General features: G+C 40.4%; 1 protein-coding gene and 1 long non-coding RNA gene across 2 annotated transcripts; both read left to right on the top strand.

The window, feature by feature from the left end:
• Positions 1–787: 787 nt before the first annotated feature.
• On the top strand, positions 788–10,176 carry LOC143883577 (uncharacterized). The gene is made up of 2 exons (XR_013252429.1): positions 788–1,707; positions 9,497–10,176. It is a non-coding gene; the product is annotated as an uncharacterized LOC143883577 (long non-coding RNA).
• A 3,439-nt stretch (positions 10,177–13,615) lies between these two features.
• On the top strand, positions 13,616–15,528 carry LOC143883576 (zeatin O-glucosyltransferase-like). The gene has a single exon (XM_077386920.1). The coding sequence runs from the start codon at positions 13,900–13,902 to the stop codon at positions 15,313–15,315; it is 1,416 nt and encodes a 471-aa protein (XP_077243035.1). The 5' UTR covers positions 13,616–13,899; the 3' UTR covers positions 15,316–15,528.
• The last annotated feature ends 3,270 nt before the right edge of the window (positions 15,529–18,798 follow it).

Raw genomic sequence — 18,798 nt, 5'->3', positions numbered from 1 at the left:
TAAGGGCTGCCCATAGCAGGGGGAGGGGATAAATTCATCATCTCTCTATAAAAGGGACCGAGCAGTTCACTTGAGAGGCGTTGATTCACGTTAAAAAAAAGAGGTGCTGAAGTTTACTCTCATAAGTAGGGGTGTAAACGAGCCGAGCCGAGCCGAGCTTGGCCAGGCTCGGCTCGGCTCGTTAAGCTCAAATACCAGGCTCGGGCTCGGCTCGGGCTCGAACCAGGCTCGGGCTCGGCTCGGCTCGGGCAGGCTCGGTCAGGCTCGCGAGCCGCTCACGAGCTTGGGTTTATCGAGTTTCGCATATGGCAAATGGTGGTACCAAAGGTAAAGGTTCGTTAAAGGTTCGTAAGGTAAAGGTTTAGCAAAAGTAAAAAAAAAAGTAATCATTACTTTTGAAAATGTAAAATAGCTTATTTATATAGTTTGAAATGAAAAATTACGAAGAACAGGTACTATGTTATGACAATTAATAAATAAATACCAAAAAATGATAAAAATTATGACAATTACGAAAAGAAATTAATTTTGAACCGTTTGATTTACGGTGATGTTGACAGAACATACCTACCCTCACCTACCATCCGTACGTTATTTTTGCTTTTTTATATTATCTTTACTTTACGAGCTTTAACGAGCCGAGCCGAGCCGAGCCTGGCCTAACTCGGGCTCGGCTCGTTAAGGATTCGAGCCGAGCTCGAGCCGAGCTCGAGCGAGCCTCCGAGCCCGAGCCAAAATTGACACCCCTACTCATAAGCAAAACTAAATGAGGGTTGTATGGAAGAAATGGGGGTGTGGATAACAAAGCAAGGATATGATGAAATTGGCCCCCTTTTACTTATAAAATCTAATTGAACAGGGCATTAGAGGGGTCTGATTTTTTTTAGCAAATAGAGAAAAGAGCTGGAGAGAGAGAAAGAGAGAGAGAGAGGAAAGGGATTTTCGTTGGCTCTTCATCTTCTCCGACGATGCTCGCCGGAATCCGGCGAATCAAATCCTTGTTTTTACCTTGTTAAAGTCATCTTCTTCATTCCTCTACCTTGAACACCAAGATTATCTTCACTGGAACCTTGATTTTCCTCATTTGAAGCTTACAAAATTCTAGATCTGAGCATTTTCAAGTTTTTCTCCGGTCAATCCGCCGGAGCTCCGATCGTGATCTTTCCTTGCCGTTATCATTTACCTCCTCCATCTTCTACCCTCAAATCGATTCTTCCATCTTGATTTCCATGATTTCTAGGCTCAAACATTTCTTAAAACCCTTACTAATTTTAGATCTACTACTCTAATTACCTTCTTTGATTACCTCGTCAGAATCTGATCATCAAACCCTTGCTTTTGCCTCATTTTCTGCAATATCGAAGAGAGGAGAGTCTTGCTGATTTTGATTAGAAGAATTAGGTTTTCTTAAGTAAAAGGGAATCCGAGAGTAGAGAGGAATCCGAAGGAATTGCAGAAATTAGAGGAGATTAGAGAGATCCGAGAGAGATATTGAAAGGAAGATAAGATCTAGCAATTTTACCGGAGCTCCGACCTCATTGCTAAGATCTAGCAAATTTCAACCTACGCAATCTTTACCGGTGTTGTTTTCAGCAATCTCCATTAGATTCAACTGATTTGTCTTCCATCTGCGATCCATCGTGCCTGATCCGAGCTCCGTTATCAAACTGCTCTTTCATCATCTCTGGTGCTAGAATCGAAGCTCCGGTGAGTATTTACTATTGCAATTTCGCCTAATATAGGTAATGCTTTACCTTTATCTGATGGTATTTGTACTCTAAAGATCTAAAAATTGCATGAAACAGTTAGCTTATTCCCTTCATGTTCTAATTGTTTTCCTCATAGTAGTACTCGGAATTGGTAGTGGTTTATTGTGTTAACTGTTAGGAAAAATGGAGTGGATGTAAGTATCAAAATAGAGTATATGTGGCTGTCGATGCTTGCACTACCATTTTTTTTTTTAATTATGCAAATTCGGCTTGTCTTCTCTGCTTCAGTTGGCTTTCTAATTTCATGATTTAGATAGAAAATTTTGACTGAAAGAGATGAAATGGGTTAGGTATAACCATTTTAAAATGGGAATGCAGATGTCTATATTCACTCATGAGCACTATCATGTTTTATCAACCGAATTATCCCAACTTATTGTCTCTTTCTCTTAACTGATTTGTGAGGACTTTATGGGTTATAAGAATGTCTAGTGTTCATATGCTTAAGGAAATATGGTTTTGCCAGTGTTGATCCCTAAAGAAGTTATGATTATTGATATTGACACTTCCCAATTTTGATATTTGTACAAATTGGCTTGCTTGATCTGCTCTAATTGAGACTCAAGAATTTCTTTTGAGCAAGTTAAATGGCCCTTGATCAAAACCTTAATAATGAGGGACAAGCAAATCTAGTGTAATTATTAAGGTTGGTTAGTACTTTTCTTTCATATATTTGATTCCTTATCTTTGTCAATTTTGGCCTTCTCATTTCTAATTCCAAAACCCTCAGTTTTCTCTTGATTTTGCTGATGTTCGTTGCTTTGGCATTTTTGGTCATCTTGAAAAATATTTCTTGCCTTTATTAGTGCCATGCATATGTTTTCCTTTGTATATGCTATGGACACTTCTGCTTTCATGTTTTCAATAATTAGACAAACTCTGCCTTCATTATCTAACTGCTTGTCAAAGGCTTTTATACATATTGATGTGCTTTCAAAGACCAACTAAGGAGGAGGAGATAAGTTGAGTTTGGACCATTGTGAAAATGTGGTATTGTGAGTGTCAGCAGCCTTCTCTGCATCATTCTATTTCTTGCATCTTCGATATCACACTCTTAGTCAATGTTGTCATCACCTAGATTTTCATCTCATTTATATATATATATATATATATATATATATATATATGCATATTTCTTCTTATCCATTTAATAATAAGAAATGAAAAAGAGGCAGATGTGGTAGGGTATGGGATTAGCTTTGCTCTCATGATTAATTTCGCCCATTGATTGAAAAGGGATAAAGATAAGAATCTGAGAACATTTTATTTTTTATTCTGCTCAAGCTGTTGTTATCCATTGAAAGGCAGGGCTTAAAATTTGATCATAGTTTTGAATACAATTGATTCTGAGTCTTAAATGTATGCATTTCGATGATATGTAAAGAGAGTCTAAGGTTTTACCTATCTTAATCCGATCATGTGGTTTCCAAAGTGTATAGTCTGGTAACATAGATATTGGGTCAGGCCCTTATAGTTTCTTCTCTACGATGTTTTGCTCTTGATATGTGTGTTTAAAGGGCGATGAAGGCGCTAGCCCAAGCCCATCATTAGGAGACTTGCTCAGTCCAAGTAGCACTCCTATCTTTACTTAAAAGACTTGCCCAGTCTTTTAGGTGTGTATCCCTTGTACATTAGAAATCCATTCATTGCAAGGGCAATAAAAGAGTTATCTAAAGCCCCCACTAGGAGACACACTATGTCTCGTAAGGCACTCCTCCCTTGGAGACAAGCCTTGTCTAGAGCTTACCCCTTAGGAAATTTATCCAAGTCTCACAACTCGTACCCTTTGGAGACAAGCTTTGTCTCATTAGTGAGTCAACCCATAGGAGACAGGCTTTGTCTCACTTGCCCCAATTATCCTTTTGTTTTAGGAGACTAGCCTAGTCTCATTAGCATTCCCCTCTTAGAGTTATGCATTAGGAGTCAGTCCATTAGCATAGGAGTTTGTCCTTAGTTAGAGAGTCAGTCTTTAGCATAAGAATCAATTCTTCAGTTTCAGGAGCCAGTCCTATCATCATAGGGGTTAGGATTCTATCCACCTCTCATCAAGTCATGTGATTTTTATCCACTCCTGCAAGGTATAGGATGTTGTCCAACCCTTGCAGCGTTTTGATTCTGTCCAATTCCCCCGCAAAGCATAGGATGCTGTCCAACCTTAGCGGGATATTAGGAGTCTGTCATACTCTTATGATGATTGGAATTTGTCCTCTTGAGTAAAAAACACTTGAAAATTCAAAAAAACATCTAAAAACCAAAAATCTCAAAAATCAAGAGTCATTATGAGTAGTTAGGAAATTCTGTTCCGAACTACGTTGGCTTGATCCTCTTTCACGAGGTACATAGTGCAGCTTGGGATCTTTATCCCAGGTCCAGCCAAACCCTAAAAAAATAAACATTTCAAACCTTCCAAAAATACAAAAATTCTTCAAAACCTTTTCAAAAAGATCTTCCCCTAGAGTTAGGAGTCTGTCCTAGTTGTTTAGGGTGTTTTAGATTAGGAGGCTGTCCTGTCTGTATTGATATGGTGTGTCCTGTCGTGTGAGTGTCCCTAAAGTTAGGAGGCCTCGAGTTGATCGGTTAGACATTTAGTCGAACCGATGGCTAGACTAGGAAGCATATAGTCAGCCCATGGTTTTTATTAGGATGCACAGCCTAGTTACACAGGATGTAGGGCCCACATGCATTAGTGTAAGGCTAATCAAGTTGCATTAGTTAGGGTATATAGAGAGTCTTAAAAATTACAATTCACGTGAACTTAAGCAATTGTACAAAAAGCTTTAAAAATCAGTCGAGTCTAGTGGATCGAGTCTAGGATAGCGGCTCTAGATGGTTAGGCATCGTAGTTTAGAATAGGTCATCGAACTACGTCGACTCTGATTCTTCCCGAGGCCGGGATACGTAGAGCAGCTGGGATGGACGGCCATTCTGGTCCGAGTCAAGTCCTGCATTAGAGTTTTAGGATTCGTCTTATCCAGTCATGTTTAGAGTTGATTTGTGTTGTATGTTTTGCTGTATTTTCTTACTTTCATGTACAGATCCTATACATTTAGCTGTAGCATGCATGTGTTTGCATACCAGAACTTAGACACCAATTAGGTATGACATTCATAACCTAGCTATTCTTAGGCGACACTTATTTCATTTCTTTTAGGTGTGCTTATTAATCATCTTCGAGACATGCATGATTAGATAGACGTCTTCTCGGAGATATTCGTTCCCATTTCATATGACTTTCGCCCAAAACTCTTCAAAATTATTAAGTAAATGGCATAAGAGACCAGGTGTTTGCACTTGGGCGGATGAGGTGCTCTTCGGACCTTCCAAATTTGTAACCAGGCATGAACCTTATTTTATATCTCTGGTTATCCGTTGCAACAGAGCATAGTATGGGATCCTGGGCCCACTTCCTTGGATGGCGACTCTTCTTTGTTTAAGGTACGCCTCGAATCTGGGCTAGTCCCCGAATCGAGAGGTATCTCACCTTATATCGCCACTCATGCTATGAGAGGCACTTCTTTCGAGAGTTCTTTGGTAGAGCTCTTCATTCACGTGGATGATCCTGAGACTCGTGTGGGGGCTCGTCCCCCCGCCTCTCTCAGATCGGGGTCCACACCCATCAGCTACCACTACATATTTAGCTTTTTATAGTGGATTTCGTTGGTCGTGTTGATGGGGACTCTATATGGAAGGATTGTTTATATGTGTTTGCGTGTTTAGAACATGGGTCTGGAGGTAGTATTACAGTTTTGGGCGATGATCCCCCCCCCCCCACACTTTTAGAGTGATTTTGACGTCAAAAAGTTCAAGTTAACAGTGAGGCGCAAAATCCTACAGGGGGCAAAACAATCATCTCCCTATTTTTTTTACTATTTGTCCTACTGTCACCATTCATTTTATATGGTGTAAGCCCGTGTCGTTCAGTATTTTTCAAAAATTAATGTACTGTCTGTATCCCAAATTCCCAACCCATTCATCTAGCCTTGTTTGTTTGAGATTATGAAAACCGATTGTGAGATTATTGGACTGAATTTTAACTTGGGCCCCATTCGTTTCAAATTGTGATAACCGGTTGCTAGCCCCAAACTGATTATTGAACTCAAAATTATCTTTAATTTTGAGTCCAATAATCAGTTTGGGCCTAACAATCGGTGGCCATATAATTTTGAGTCGAATCATAGGTTTGGCACTCACAATCGGTTGTCATAGTCATAAACGAACAGGGAATTAGAGGTTTCCATAGGATGCATGATCCCAACCCAAAATGTGGTTTGTTCCTCTATAGATGGGAGGGGATGGCTAGGATTAACCTATGAAAATGATTTGGAGGGCAGAACCTATTTACGTTGTGCCCATCAAATCGACGGTTTGGATCATCCTACAGTGTAAGACGTACAGTACATTTTTAAAAATAATTTGACTATACGGGCTTAAACCATATAAAACTCAGTTAATATATACTTAACGTAGGTATTTGCTTTTCTCATTTTTTTTTTCATGGGAAATTTTTTATTGAAAATTTATTTACATAATAAAAAATTTTGAATTTTTTCCATGGAGAATTTATTAGAATTTTTTCCGTGGAAAATTTTTATTGGGTTTTCATAAAAAAAAAAAAAAAAAAAAAATATATATATATATATATATATATATATATATATATATATATATATATATATATCATTTTAGGCACGTTTGGCTGCCAGGAATTTGTTTTCATGATAAATCATTGTCTCCAAGTGGAAATTGATGGGACCCGGGTAGAACTCGCCCTCAAAAGCTAGCTGTTAAGGGAAGGGAACCCATTCCCTTATAAGCCCATCCACATCGTTACACTTTTCTGATGTGGGACTATTTTGCTTTCACGTGGAACCCCTCAACAATCTCCCCCTCCACGTGGAAGGCACCGTGGACAATCTCGCCCCTCCACGTGGCAGGAACGTGGGAACGACGAGATCTTCCCCGAGGAATTTTTTCCGTCCTCCTAGGAGGCATACCGGGGTTACCGAGATTCTTCCCCGAGGAATTTTTCCGTCCTCGGAGGCACACTGAGGTTAACACACCCTAGCTCTGATACCACTGATGGGACCCGGGTAGAACTCGCCCTCAAAAGCTAGCTGTTAAGGGGAGGGAACCCATTCCCTTATAAGCCCATCCATCCACATCGTTACCCTTTTCTGATGTGGGACTATTTTTCTTTCACGTGGAACCCCCCAACAAAAATGAGGGTGAAATCCGCGTTTAGATCGCTGGTAACGGAAACAAGAATCGGAACATGATATATTTTTTCCCTAATTCGTATGTTTGGCTCCACACTTGGTAACGGAATGGGGACACCAAGAGAAAAAATTCTCAGAATATTGGGCAACATCCGTTACCCACGCAAAGAGGTGGTATGGTGATTCCTTCAGGACTTACTCTTTCTACAAAGAAAAATAGCGCCGGACTCTCTCTCTCTCTCTCTCTCTCTCTCTCTCTCTCTCTCTCTCTCTCTCTCTCTCTCTCTCTCTCTCTCTCTCTCACACACACACACACACACACACACACAAAGGGCCTCTCCGTCAAAATACCCAAACGATTTTCATTCTAGGATAATGTTTGGATCTTCTTGGATTCATCCCAGATCTGCACTTGGTGAGAGCGTAGATGATAGCAATGTATTGGGGGTGCCCATTACGAAATCGAGAAGGTGGAGCATGGATTTATTGCGAGTGGATTCGAGCTTGGAACATGAGGGACTTCGTAGATCATGGAAGCAGGAGTCGATTAGGGTTTGATTGGATGAAGAAGACGAAGTTGATATCATTCCCTTATGAATTCCAATGTTTACCCAAACAATAGAATCGGAAATGCCATTCCGTTTGAAGAGGAAAATGGAATGGGATTGGAATGTAAAGGAAATACCGATTCCTGATTCCAGCAATCCAAACGTACCCTAAATATTAGGAAACAAAATCCCGGAAACTTTAGTTTCTGATGATGAGTTGGTGCTGAAAATATATCCTAAAAAAGTCAATTTGGTTTGGAGTAGAGTTTATTGCTTCTAGATTTTTAGCAACTTCTGATCACCCGGAAACACTAGTTCTGGAATTTTGTTTCTTGATTTTTAGGGATTTCACCCTCATCTCCACCTAGAGACATGAAAACAAATTCTTGGCGGCCAAATGTGCCCTTCGTAAACACGTTTTCTATAGAAATTGTTTTCCATAATAAAATATCTTCTATGTTTTCATGGAAAATTGCAAACCTATTAAACCTTTGATTTGCTTTTATGATGGAATATGATTTTCTATAAATAAATAAAAAGTACATAGCTTTTTTTTATAGATCAAAACAACCCCTCAATCTGTTACGTGCCTAATTGGCCGTGACGGAAATAAACGAAAATAAAATAGAAATGAGGGGGAAAGAGGCTGATTCGAGGCAACCGGACCTCCTAAAGGCTCGATTCGAGAGGAGCCATGACTCTCCAAAACAAAGTCACCTTTGCTTTAAAATTCTCTTCTTCCATTTCATTCAAATACAAGAACTTAAATACATGAACATAGAGAGTGCCACATCAACAACCCACTTACCCACAAACTCTACCCACTAACATGACACACAATAGAACTAACACCCATAATCCTGCATAATTAACTACCTGATAACTACTTTGCAACTACAACACACACACCATAAACAGATACATATCATTCCTTCCCTCTTACAAACGACCTTGTCCTCAAGGTTGAATAATTGAAATATTTCAATCCACCGGGATCCCAAATCCTATGGGACATAATTTTGTTGAACATCAAAATTGTCGCCAAGCCTTCACGTTATTCATAGATAATGATAGTGATCTTTCGAATCTTACTTTGGAAATCTATTTTGATCAAAGTTGAGAAGTAATACGATTTTTCATGATCATCAACTGCCCTTTTTTTTCTTTGTCCGAATATCAAAATCTTCAAGTTTTAGCCTTCCTTCGTCTCTGCGTATTTCCTCTATCGCTGTGTTGATTTTTTTTAAGTCTTCCATAAATTGACGTTGTTCTTCCATCATCTTCAAAGCAAGTGCTTTAATCTTTTGTAGATCGTCACGTATTGATTCCCAAAACTCCAAAGATGCAGCCATGACGCTGGATCTTCCGCTTTGATATCAATTGTTACGTGCCTAATTGGCCATAACAGAAATAAACGAAAGTAAAATAGAAATGAGAGGGAAAGAGGCTGATTCGAGGCAACCGGACCTCCTAAAGGCTCGATTCGAGTGGAGCCATGACTCTCTTAAACAAAGTCACCTTTGCTTTAAAATTCTCTTCTTCCATTTCATTCAAATACAAGAACTTAAATACATGAAAATAGAGAGTGCCACATCAACAACCCACTTACCCACAAACTCTACCCACTAACAGGACACACAATAGAACTAACACTCATAATCCTACATAATTAACTACCTGATAACTACTTTGTAACTACAACACACACCATAAACAGGTACATATCACAATCTCCACCCAAATTCATGCACGGGTGAGGCCCACCATTTTACAACTTATGTTTTGATGGAGCGAGCCAAGCATTTTACACCCATGCATAGCATGGTACCAAATATTTCCCTTATTTGTGGTTTGTAAATGGACAATTCAAACATGTTTGAAGGCAATGGTGCAAAATTCACCATAAATTAAAGGGTAAGGATCATCCAACTGAATTCTGACGCATCTCTCTGTCAAACTGAAGCAGCCATTGGAGGGCTAATCAGAGACTCCAACAGCAACATCATTACAGCTTTCTCCATTAATATGCCTCCAAAATCCATCCAGGAGCTGGAAATGCAAGCGATTCTTGTTGGTACTGCCTCGGCAAGGAAGTTAGGCCTCAATCACCTTTGGATTGAATCTGACTCCCTCTTCACCGTCAATGCTATCAATGGGAAAATTAAATGCCAATGGAAGCAAATTCCAATTCTCTTCAACCTCAAAGCTCTCCTCGGTGAATTTCATAGTTGGAAGATTACACATATCTGGCGGGAAGCCAACTCAGCAGCAGATCTTTTATCCAAAACTAATTGTTGCATCAAAGGAGAAGATCTTCCTCCCTCAAACCTGCCCCCTGATCTGATGGCCCTTGTCTCTGGAACTTTGTATACTAGATTGTAGTTCCCATGTCTATTTTATTCTCATTTGCTATGTTTCTAGGGATGCTCTTTAGTAGCCCTTCGCTCGTCTGTCTCTTTATATGTTCAATTGTTTCTTCCATTGTTTGCTGCTGGTTTTGTTGGAGCCTGCCCCACAAACTGTTGGCCTTTGAGCCTCCTGATTATACTTTTTCTCTTTTTAATGATATCTGGTAGGGGTCTTGCCTAACCCCAGCTTACCCAACAAAAAAAAAAAGGATCATCCAATGTTAGGGAGGTTTCATTTGAGACAGATCCATTATAGGGCAGAATAAATTAATGGTTTAGATCCGTTAATGGAGTCACAATATATTATTTGGCTTATATTTTAAGAGCGGGCAATATATTATTACTTGATATTCCCACCTCTTAGTTTCGGGGCCTGTCTCCTCATTTTTAAAGTACTGTTTGGCCTTTAACATTTAGTTGGGACTCGTAATAGCCATGGGGAAAAGTTTAAATTTATTTGTACGGGCACGGCATAACTTCTTTTTTTTTTTTTTTTTTTGATGAGTAAGCTGGGGTTAGGCAAGACCCCCACCAGATATCATTAAAGAAAGACAATTACAAGCTACGGGGGCTCAAAAGCCAACAATCTGGGAACATGCTCCCACACAAAACAAAAATAACATGAAGGCAAAAGGGTGGAAACAAATCCCCAACCAAAACCGCACCAATTTAAAGGAACCCATAGGAAAAAATTACAACCGAGTGTATGTGGCTCCCATAGAGTCCAGCGCCATGAGGTCAAGAAGGAGGGGAGGAGCAGAATCAGTGTTCAGGTCATCTCCATTAACAGCACAATCTGGTTTGAATAAGAAATCGGCAGCAGAATTAGCTTCACGCCAAATATGACTTATGCACCATGAATTTGTCTCAGCCAAACCTTTATAGATCTTGGCAAGGGTAGGAATCCCTTTCCAAGGGCATTTAAATTTTTTGAGAACCACATTTACAGCAACAAGGGAGTCAGATTCCATCCAGATGTTGGTCATGTTGTGTTTTCTTGCAAGCAGGAGGCCTTGGAGGATTGCTTGTAATTCTAGCAGGTGGATACTTCCAGTGCGAACCTTGAGGGAGAACATCTTGATGCTTCTACCTTCATGATTCCTTATAACCCCTCCCACTCCCGCAATATCTGCAATAAGGGAGGCGTCAGTGTTAATTTTGACAGTTCCAATGGGGGGTTTTGTCCAAGTACAGTGTTTCTGAACTTTCTGAGCCTTGAAACAAGGGAGGTTGAAAAGTCTAGCACAATCAACATTCCGAGCATCCATGGGGTCATTTCGCTCGAGGGCAATGAGTTTTATTTTGACTTCTGTTCCAAGCCACAATCTACAATATCTGGTATGAGAGAAACAACAGAACTCAAGGCAAGCAAAGTATCCACAAGCATAGGGCAAGGCATAACTTATGTTGAAAGGAAATGACCTACAGCCACATGCATTGCAAATTGTGCCCCTCGGAAGTAAATATCCGACTTCTGCTAGAAATAAACAGGAGGGGCGTATCTATCAAAAATAAGGGATGCAAAGATCAATTTCCTTAAAATAATAACATTTAAAGAATAACATGGGCAGCTAGTCTAAATAAAGGGATTTGCTAACGTCCATAGTGGAAGGCATTTCGCGGACGGCCTGTTGAATGAGAGAGTAGCCACGTCATGAATGAAGACAAAATCTCATAGCCTAATAAGGTGAAAAGACAGAAATAACCCAGTCCACTGTGTACTCTTAAAATTTCCCCTCGAGTTGGAGCATAGATATTCATCATGCCCAGCTTGATACATATAGACTAATACATATAGATTGAAAAATATACACATACGTTTTTAGTGAATACATCACCTAGTTCCTCTAATTTCACATGAGGCATCATTGCAATCTTTTTAGCCATAACCAACTATCTGAAGCTTTGAATTGTTTTGATCTCTCATGAAATATTGGATTGTTAGCAACATAAATGGATGCATGGTTAGATCATCCAATAGAGATGATTTTTGGGCCACAATCTAGAAATATCGGGGCCCAACAACTGAATGGTTTGGATCTTCGAATAAGGCGGGCTTCATTGTATTTTTCAACATAGAGGCTCACCTACGAGCGACGTAATACACATTGGGCCAACCTATTATATGGCACTGTGTACAACATATAATGCATATTCTTTTGAAAATTCATTGGGGACACTTTGTTTGAAGATCTAAATTGTTCATCTCCATCGGATGATCCAAAGCTTCCAATCTAATAAGATGACACTTCATATACAAATCTCTGTGGTTTGAAGAGTTAGGATCATCTCAGAGAGATGATTTTTTGGGCAAAGCCTATGTCCGTTCGGTTGCAACAAATGAACAGTTTGGATCTTCGAACAAAGTGAGCTTAAGTTATCTTTTCTAAAAAAAATACACTAGTCCACCTTCCTCAAAGATCTAAATCATCCGCACTAAGGATTCATGAAAGAGAAAAGAAGAGACTACTGGTTGTGACTTGTGAGAATAAGTATGGGTGGGGCCTACGTTGTTCAAAAATCTAAACAATTCAGTTGTTGAGTAGGGGTAGTTTAGTCTTTGTGAAATTGGGTTGCCTGTAAACAGGCCATTTTCCCTCTCTTTTGTATCTAGATCTTGAATTTGAAATTGAAATTTGGTTTTGATTTGGTAGATCTAGATCTAGCAAGATTGGAGTTTTGGAGGGAAATTTTCCCTTGGAACCATTCATCCAAAGAAGGACAAGAGACTTTGGACAGCAAGCTTCTTCCTCTTCCTCTTTCTCATCTCCATCTCTTAGTAAGTTTGTAAGGATTTCCATTCCATACCCTAACTGGTCATCTCCATCATTAGCCGTTGCATGTTCCATTGGAGGGAATTTTCCCTTGTAATATACATTTAGTATATATTATAGGAGATTTTATAAGGCTAGGGCCCACGCGTGAAATCTTGTATTTTTTTTTTGAAAAGAACAGCGGGGCACATTTCTCAGGATGATCCAAACTGTTCATTTGTCTGACCACGATGTAAATAGGCTCCACAACACAGATCATCTCCGTAGCGGATCCTATCTCTCCGATCTGCACGTACATTAGAGAAACGTACCACAGAGGGTTAGGATCATGGAGATGATAAGCGAGTTACATCTTATTTACATCGTGGCGCAACAAATGAACTGTTCGGATCATCCTTTGAAGTGGGCCCTACTGTACTTTGAAGTGGGCCCTACTGTAAAATGTCAATATGTCATTATATAGAGAATTTATATGATGAGTGGCCGTGAAAACACGTGAAGTCTGAAAGAAGTAGTTACGGCCCACTTTTTTCGTTGATCCAAACCATTCATCTATTTGGGCACAACGTAAATAGGTTGTGCCCCAAAAATCATTTCCATAGGATGATCCTAACCCTACGATCTGTAGAAGATCCTATAAATGATTTTTGAAAATCTCCATTTTCAGATCAGTTCAGATCGGAGGGTTAGGATCATCCAATGGAAATGATTTTTGGGGCACAACCTATTTACGTTGTGCCCAAACAGATGAACGGTTTGGATCATCAGAAAAAGTGGGCCGCACCTACCCTTTTCAGACTTCACTTGTTTTCACGGCCACCCATCATATAAATTCTCTATTATATATTATAGATATAGGAAATGAAAATGAATGATTGACCATGGAGCCGGCCAGTAGTCCACAAAGAAAAACTATAGGTTTTAAATGACGAGGGGGCTTGCGCTCATGACAACCCATGTCTTTCTTCCAATTTGTCTTCACTGGTATTAAAAACATAATATATTTCTCAAAAGAGGTATGCCAAACAGAAGTCCTGAAAAGAGGAATGCTAGATCCAGACGCAAGTTCTAAACACGCAGACACATATTGACAATCCTAACATAGCGGCCCTCACAACCAGACGAACGAAAACCACTATAAAATGCTAAACGCATGATCCTAGCTGTAGTAGAAAACCTGCATTATGGAGAATCTAGGAGAAGAAGCACAGGTGGCGGTGGTAATAGTCCCTTTACCGGCACAAGGTCACCTTAACAGCCTCCTCCACTTCTCCCGTCTCATATCCTCCCGCGGAGTTCCGGTGCACTTCACCGGCTCAGCCACCCACAACCGCCAAGCCAAAACCAGAATCCAAGGATGGGACCCACTTACCATCTCCAACATCCATTTCCACGACCTCCCTCTCCCTCCCTTCCCTGTCCCACCACCGGACCCTAGGGCCCGAAACAAATTCCCGGCCCATCTCCAACCCTCCTTCGACGCAGCCGTTTTACACCTCCGGCAACCCTTCGCCGCCCTCCTCCGCTCCCTCTGCTCCACCACCCGCCACGTTGCAGTCATCCACGACTCTGTCATGTCATTCGCGGCTGAAGAATCCGGGGCCCACGCTAATGCCGAGGCCTACTGTTTCCATAGCGTCTCAGCCTTCTCAGCTTTCTTCTTCCAATTGGACTTTATAGGGTGGCCCTCCGACGAAGAGCTGAAATTACCAGTCTTACCAGCTTTTTCCATGGAAGGGTGTTTCACCGATGAATTCATAGATTTCATGGGCACTCATGTTAAGATGACTATGTTGGATGCGGGTCATATCTATAACTCGTGCCGAGCTATCGAAAGTGTGTTTCTTGATCTAGTTAGTAAATTACCGAACGCGGGGAAGACACACTCAAGACCATGGGTGGTAGGGCCATTACATCCCATAACTCTAGAGAATCATGGAGGTTCGAGACCGCGTCACAAATGCTTGGAGTGGCTAGACAAGCAGCCACCGAGATCGGTGCTTTATGTTTCGTTCGGGAGTAATTCATCTGTATCTGAAGAAGAGATTTACGAGCTAGCAATGGGACTGAAACAAAGCGAGCAAAGGTTTGTTTGGGTATTGAGGGAAGCCGATAGAGGAGACATTTTCGCAGAAGAGAGTAAGAAGAATGGTGAAAAATATGGACTACCTGAGAATTATGAGTTGGGTTTGGAAGAGCTGGGGATAGTAGTGAGGGATTGGGCCCCACAATTGGAGATACTGGCCCACCAATCTACCGGAGGGTTTTTGAGCCACTGTGGGTGGAATTCTTGCATGGAGAGTATGAGCTTTGGGGTCCCACTTGGGACGTGGCCGATGCACTCGGATCAACCGTTCAACGCGATGCTGGTAACGGAGGTGTTGAGGATCGGAGTTCCGGTGCGGGAGTGGGCCCGGCATGAGGAGATTGTAAGGTCGGCTGACGTGGAAGTGGGAGTGAGGAGGTTGATGGGGAGTGAGGAAGGGATGGAAATGAGGAGGAGGGCGGAGGAGTTGGGTGGGGCCATCCGTGAGGCCTTGTTGGATGGTGGGAGCTCTAAAGAGGATCTAGATTCCTTCATTGCCCATATTTCCAAATAAGGAAATTTCTTTTCCTTTTGTTTGTCTTTTACTAATAATGATTCACTTTTTTATTTGTCTTTTCTTGCTAGACGAACATGCCAAGAAATGACGAACAAATTGTAACCACATGAGGTCAAATCAGGGTGTGTATTCTTAGGCATGCGTCAGATTCGGATAGGATCAATTCCTTCAACTCAGTATTAAAATACAATGGATACTGATGTTGGCACTCGCATTTTATTAATTTCCTTTCGCTGTTTTATTAAAATACAATGGCGAAAATACCCTTGTTTAAGGGTTAAATTTTCAAAAATAAAATCCCATAATCACTGAGGGGCAGTTTGGATACGCGGATTTTAGAATTCAGGTTTTTAGTTTGAAAACAGTGTAAAAGAGGGTTCATAATCAAGCTGTTGTATGATGTCCTGACAACGTTTCTTGGATTTTAAGTGAGAAACTCAGGTTTTAAAAATCTCTCATGATCCTGAGATTTCTAAAACCTGAAAATATGGGAGGATCTGCTACTCTCTTGCTGACGGAAAGAAGGGCGAGAAGTCAAAAACGAGTAAAAAACGACGGCTGGTCTGCTTCTTCTCTCGTCTCTTAGCTACAATTTTGAAGAAATCCTGGATTCTAAAATCCGTGTATCCGGGCTGTTTGGATATGCGGATTTTAGAATCTTAGATTTCCTTAAAATCCTAGATGGGAGACGAGAGAAGGAGACAGTCTGTCGTTTTCTGATTTCTCACCCTTCTTTTCGTCGAGTGAGAGAATAGGAGACCGTCATGTGTTTCCGGGTTTAAGAAATCTCATGATGGGGGAGAGATTTGTAAAACCTGGATTTCTTACTTAAAATCCAGGATAATGGATTGTAAAATCCCAAATTTTACACCGCTATCAAACTAAAACCTGGATTATAAAATCCACGTATCCAAACAACCCCAAACTATGTCGCTGACAGCCAAATGCAATTATCAGTCGAAGGAGATTCCCGCTGGTAAAGCCTGGTCCGCCAGCCTCCAAGAAACTGATTCATAGTATGTGTTTGATTTTTTGCAATTAGTATTGCAAAAATTTATTTCCCAAAAAAGGTAGTTTGGTCATTCTATCAATAACAGCCCCCAACTAATACTAGCCTCTTTCTTGCCTTCTTGTACATGTGTTAATCATAGGTTCCATTTTTATTCACGAAATCAGATTCCCGTCCAACAATAATGAGAAGGTGCAACCGTGCAAGTGTGCAAAAACAGTTCACTTTTTCATATTCGTAAGAGTGGGCTTCTGTCACTTTGATGCATGTGGAGAAAACTTATTTGTTTGGTCCCCTTCTGTTCTCTCAGTTTCCATAGCATTACTCTTTGGGGTTTCTTTCGTCCTCTCTAAATTGTTTCCAACTACTGAAATACTAAATGCGTAGGCATTTCATCGAACTACAAGACAAATCTATCTTTTGGGCATTTCATTGAATGGGTGGAGGCTTTTTAAAAAACCGGATGAAATGAGTGAGCAAATAGCACATACAGAGGGGGTTAAGCATATTTTGTCTTTTTCATTTAATTTATCTGATGAGTGATGAGGCTGTTCTGTCATGCAAAAATGACCCGCAAAATGGCTTTTATGCAAAATTGCCTACAGATCCCTATAATATAAAGGGAAATGATTTAAGCGTTACCATGGTTTGATAAAGATGCGCGATGCACTTTGTCGTTTAGTATTTAAAGGCCTGGAAGAGATTTTTTAGAACCATAATATTCTTCTCACAGCCCTTTAAATACTAAACAATAAAATGCGGGACATGGTGGCGCTGAAATCATTTCCTTATATAAATGGGAAAAGTGTTTCTGGCCTATCGACCAGAGAACTTATCTGGTCCTTCGACCAGAAACAGAGTGGTGCCCACGTTGTTTGCATGATCCAAACCATTCATTTGATTGTTTTGATCATAGATAGTGTGTGCCCAAAAAATCTTCTCCTTAGGATCATCCTAACCCATAGATTTGTGGAGGTTTAAAATGGATAGATTTGTGGAGGTTTAAACCCGTCCATTTTAACCTCCACAAATCGAAGGGTTAGGATGATCCTATAGAGATCATTTTTTGGGCACACCCTATATATGTCAGGGCCCATCAAATGAATGATTTGCATCACCCAAATAGCATGGGCCCCACTTTGTTTCTAGTCGAAGGACGAAATAAGTTATATGGTTGATGGACTAGCAACGCTTTTCCCTATATAAATTTAGAAGAATGCTAGACTCATAGGAGCCCTTGCAAAAGATAAGGGAAAGGACGCCCCCATTGGTCAAAACTGCTTTATGACAGTTAAGACTGTGATTTTCTGTGCATCCTAAATTGGTTTTGACCAATGAGGGTGCCCTTTCCCTATTTTTTTGCAAGGGCTCCTATGAGTCTAGTATTCCTCATAAATTTATAGTTCAAAAAGATTAGAAGCGAAGAGGGCAATAGTCTCCAAAAAATGAAGGCTCAAGATTAATCAATACATAGTGTTATGTTCCTAGATAGGTCCACTAAAGTGAATCTTTTTAGGTTAGTTGATAAACCATGAGTTTATCTTACCACAATCCTTTTTCAGGGATGTCATGCTGCCGGATTTTACCCAACACATTTTCAGTGTGATTGCTATTCCTTAGCGATATTGATAAATCATGTGTTCATCTTATTATGACCCTTCTTACAATTGTTATACTGTTGGTTCTTACCCAAGGGAGAGATGTGTTTGTATTATTTCTTGTTTCAACTTGTGTATAACATTTAATAAGATTGCCTCACACTAAAGTTTGTGTTTGTCATTTCCATGACAGGAGTCGGACCTAATTGACCTCACCCATCTGCTGCACAGATTTCCTTTTATTTTACCCAGACAAAATGGCTGTACCTACGGGGTTTACATTAGGCACATCCATTATAGAGGCTAGTCAATGAATGGTTTGGACCACCAATGAATGGTTTAATCGGTGTGCCAATTGAATGATGTGTATCAAATCTCTAGTTTCCTTGATAAAGTAGTTTTAAGTCTTCCAAAAACAAGGAAAGCCAGCGAATGCAGACACCTTGCAGCTCGTGGGTCCCAGTGCATGCATGTTATTCACAATAAATCAGTGCATGCAATCACAAGTTGCAACATCTAAAGACCAATCATTTAGTCGTTTAGTTTTGGAGTGGAAGGGTCAGACCCACATACTATAAAATGTTCAACATTAGCTGATGTTTTAAGTCCCGTTTTAGACACGCTAACCTACTTTTGTTTGGTCAAACCTTAATTTTCCTTTAGTCATTTCGAGTATACCAAAACTTGACAGCAGCTGGAGAGAGAAAAAGAACATATTAAGGGTACAACTTGGCCCGGGTTCAAACCGAATTCGGCTCGTACTGGGTTGGCATATCTTCGGGTTGGATCGGGTTAGGGTTGGTAAATGCTAATCTGAATTAATTTCAGGTTGGGCTAGGGTTGAGGCCTTGGGCAACCCAACCCAGCATGAAT

This window comes from Tasmannia lanceolata, unplaced genomic scaffold (assembly GCF_043159265.1).
Source record: "Tasmannia lanceolata isolate RefF3 unplaced genomic scaffold, GAP_Taslan_0.1 ptg000008l, whole genome shotgun sequence".
Classification (NCBI taxonomy): domain Eukaryota; kingdom Viridiplantae; phylum Streptophyta; class Magnoliopsida; order Canellales; family Winteraceae; genus Tasmannia; species Tasmannia lanceolata.
Note: the sequence above shows the minus strand (reverse complement) of the source record. Positions and strands in the feature narration are given on the sequence as shown.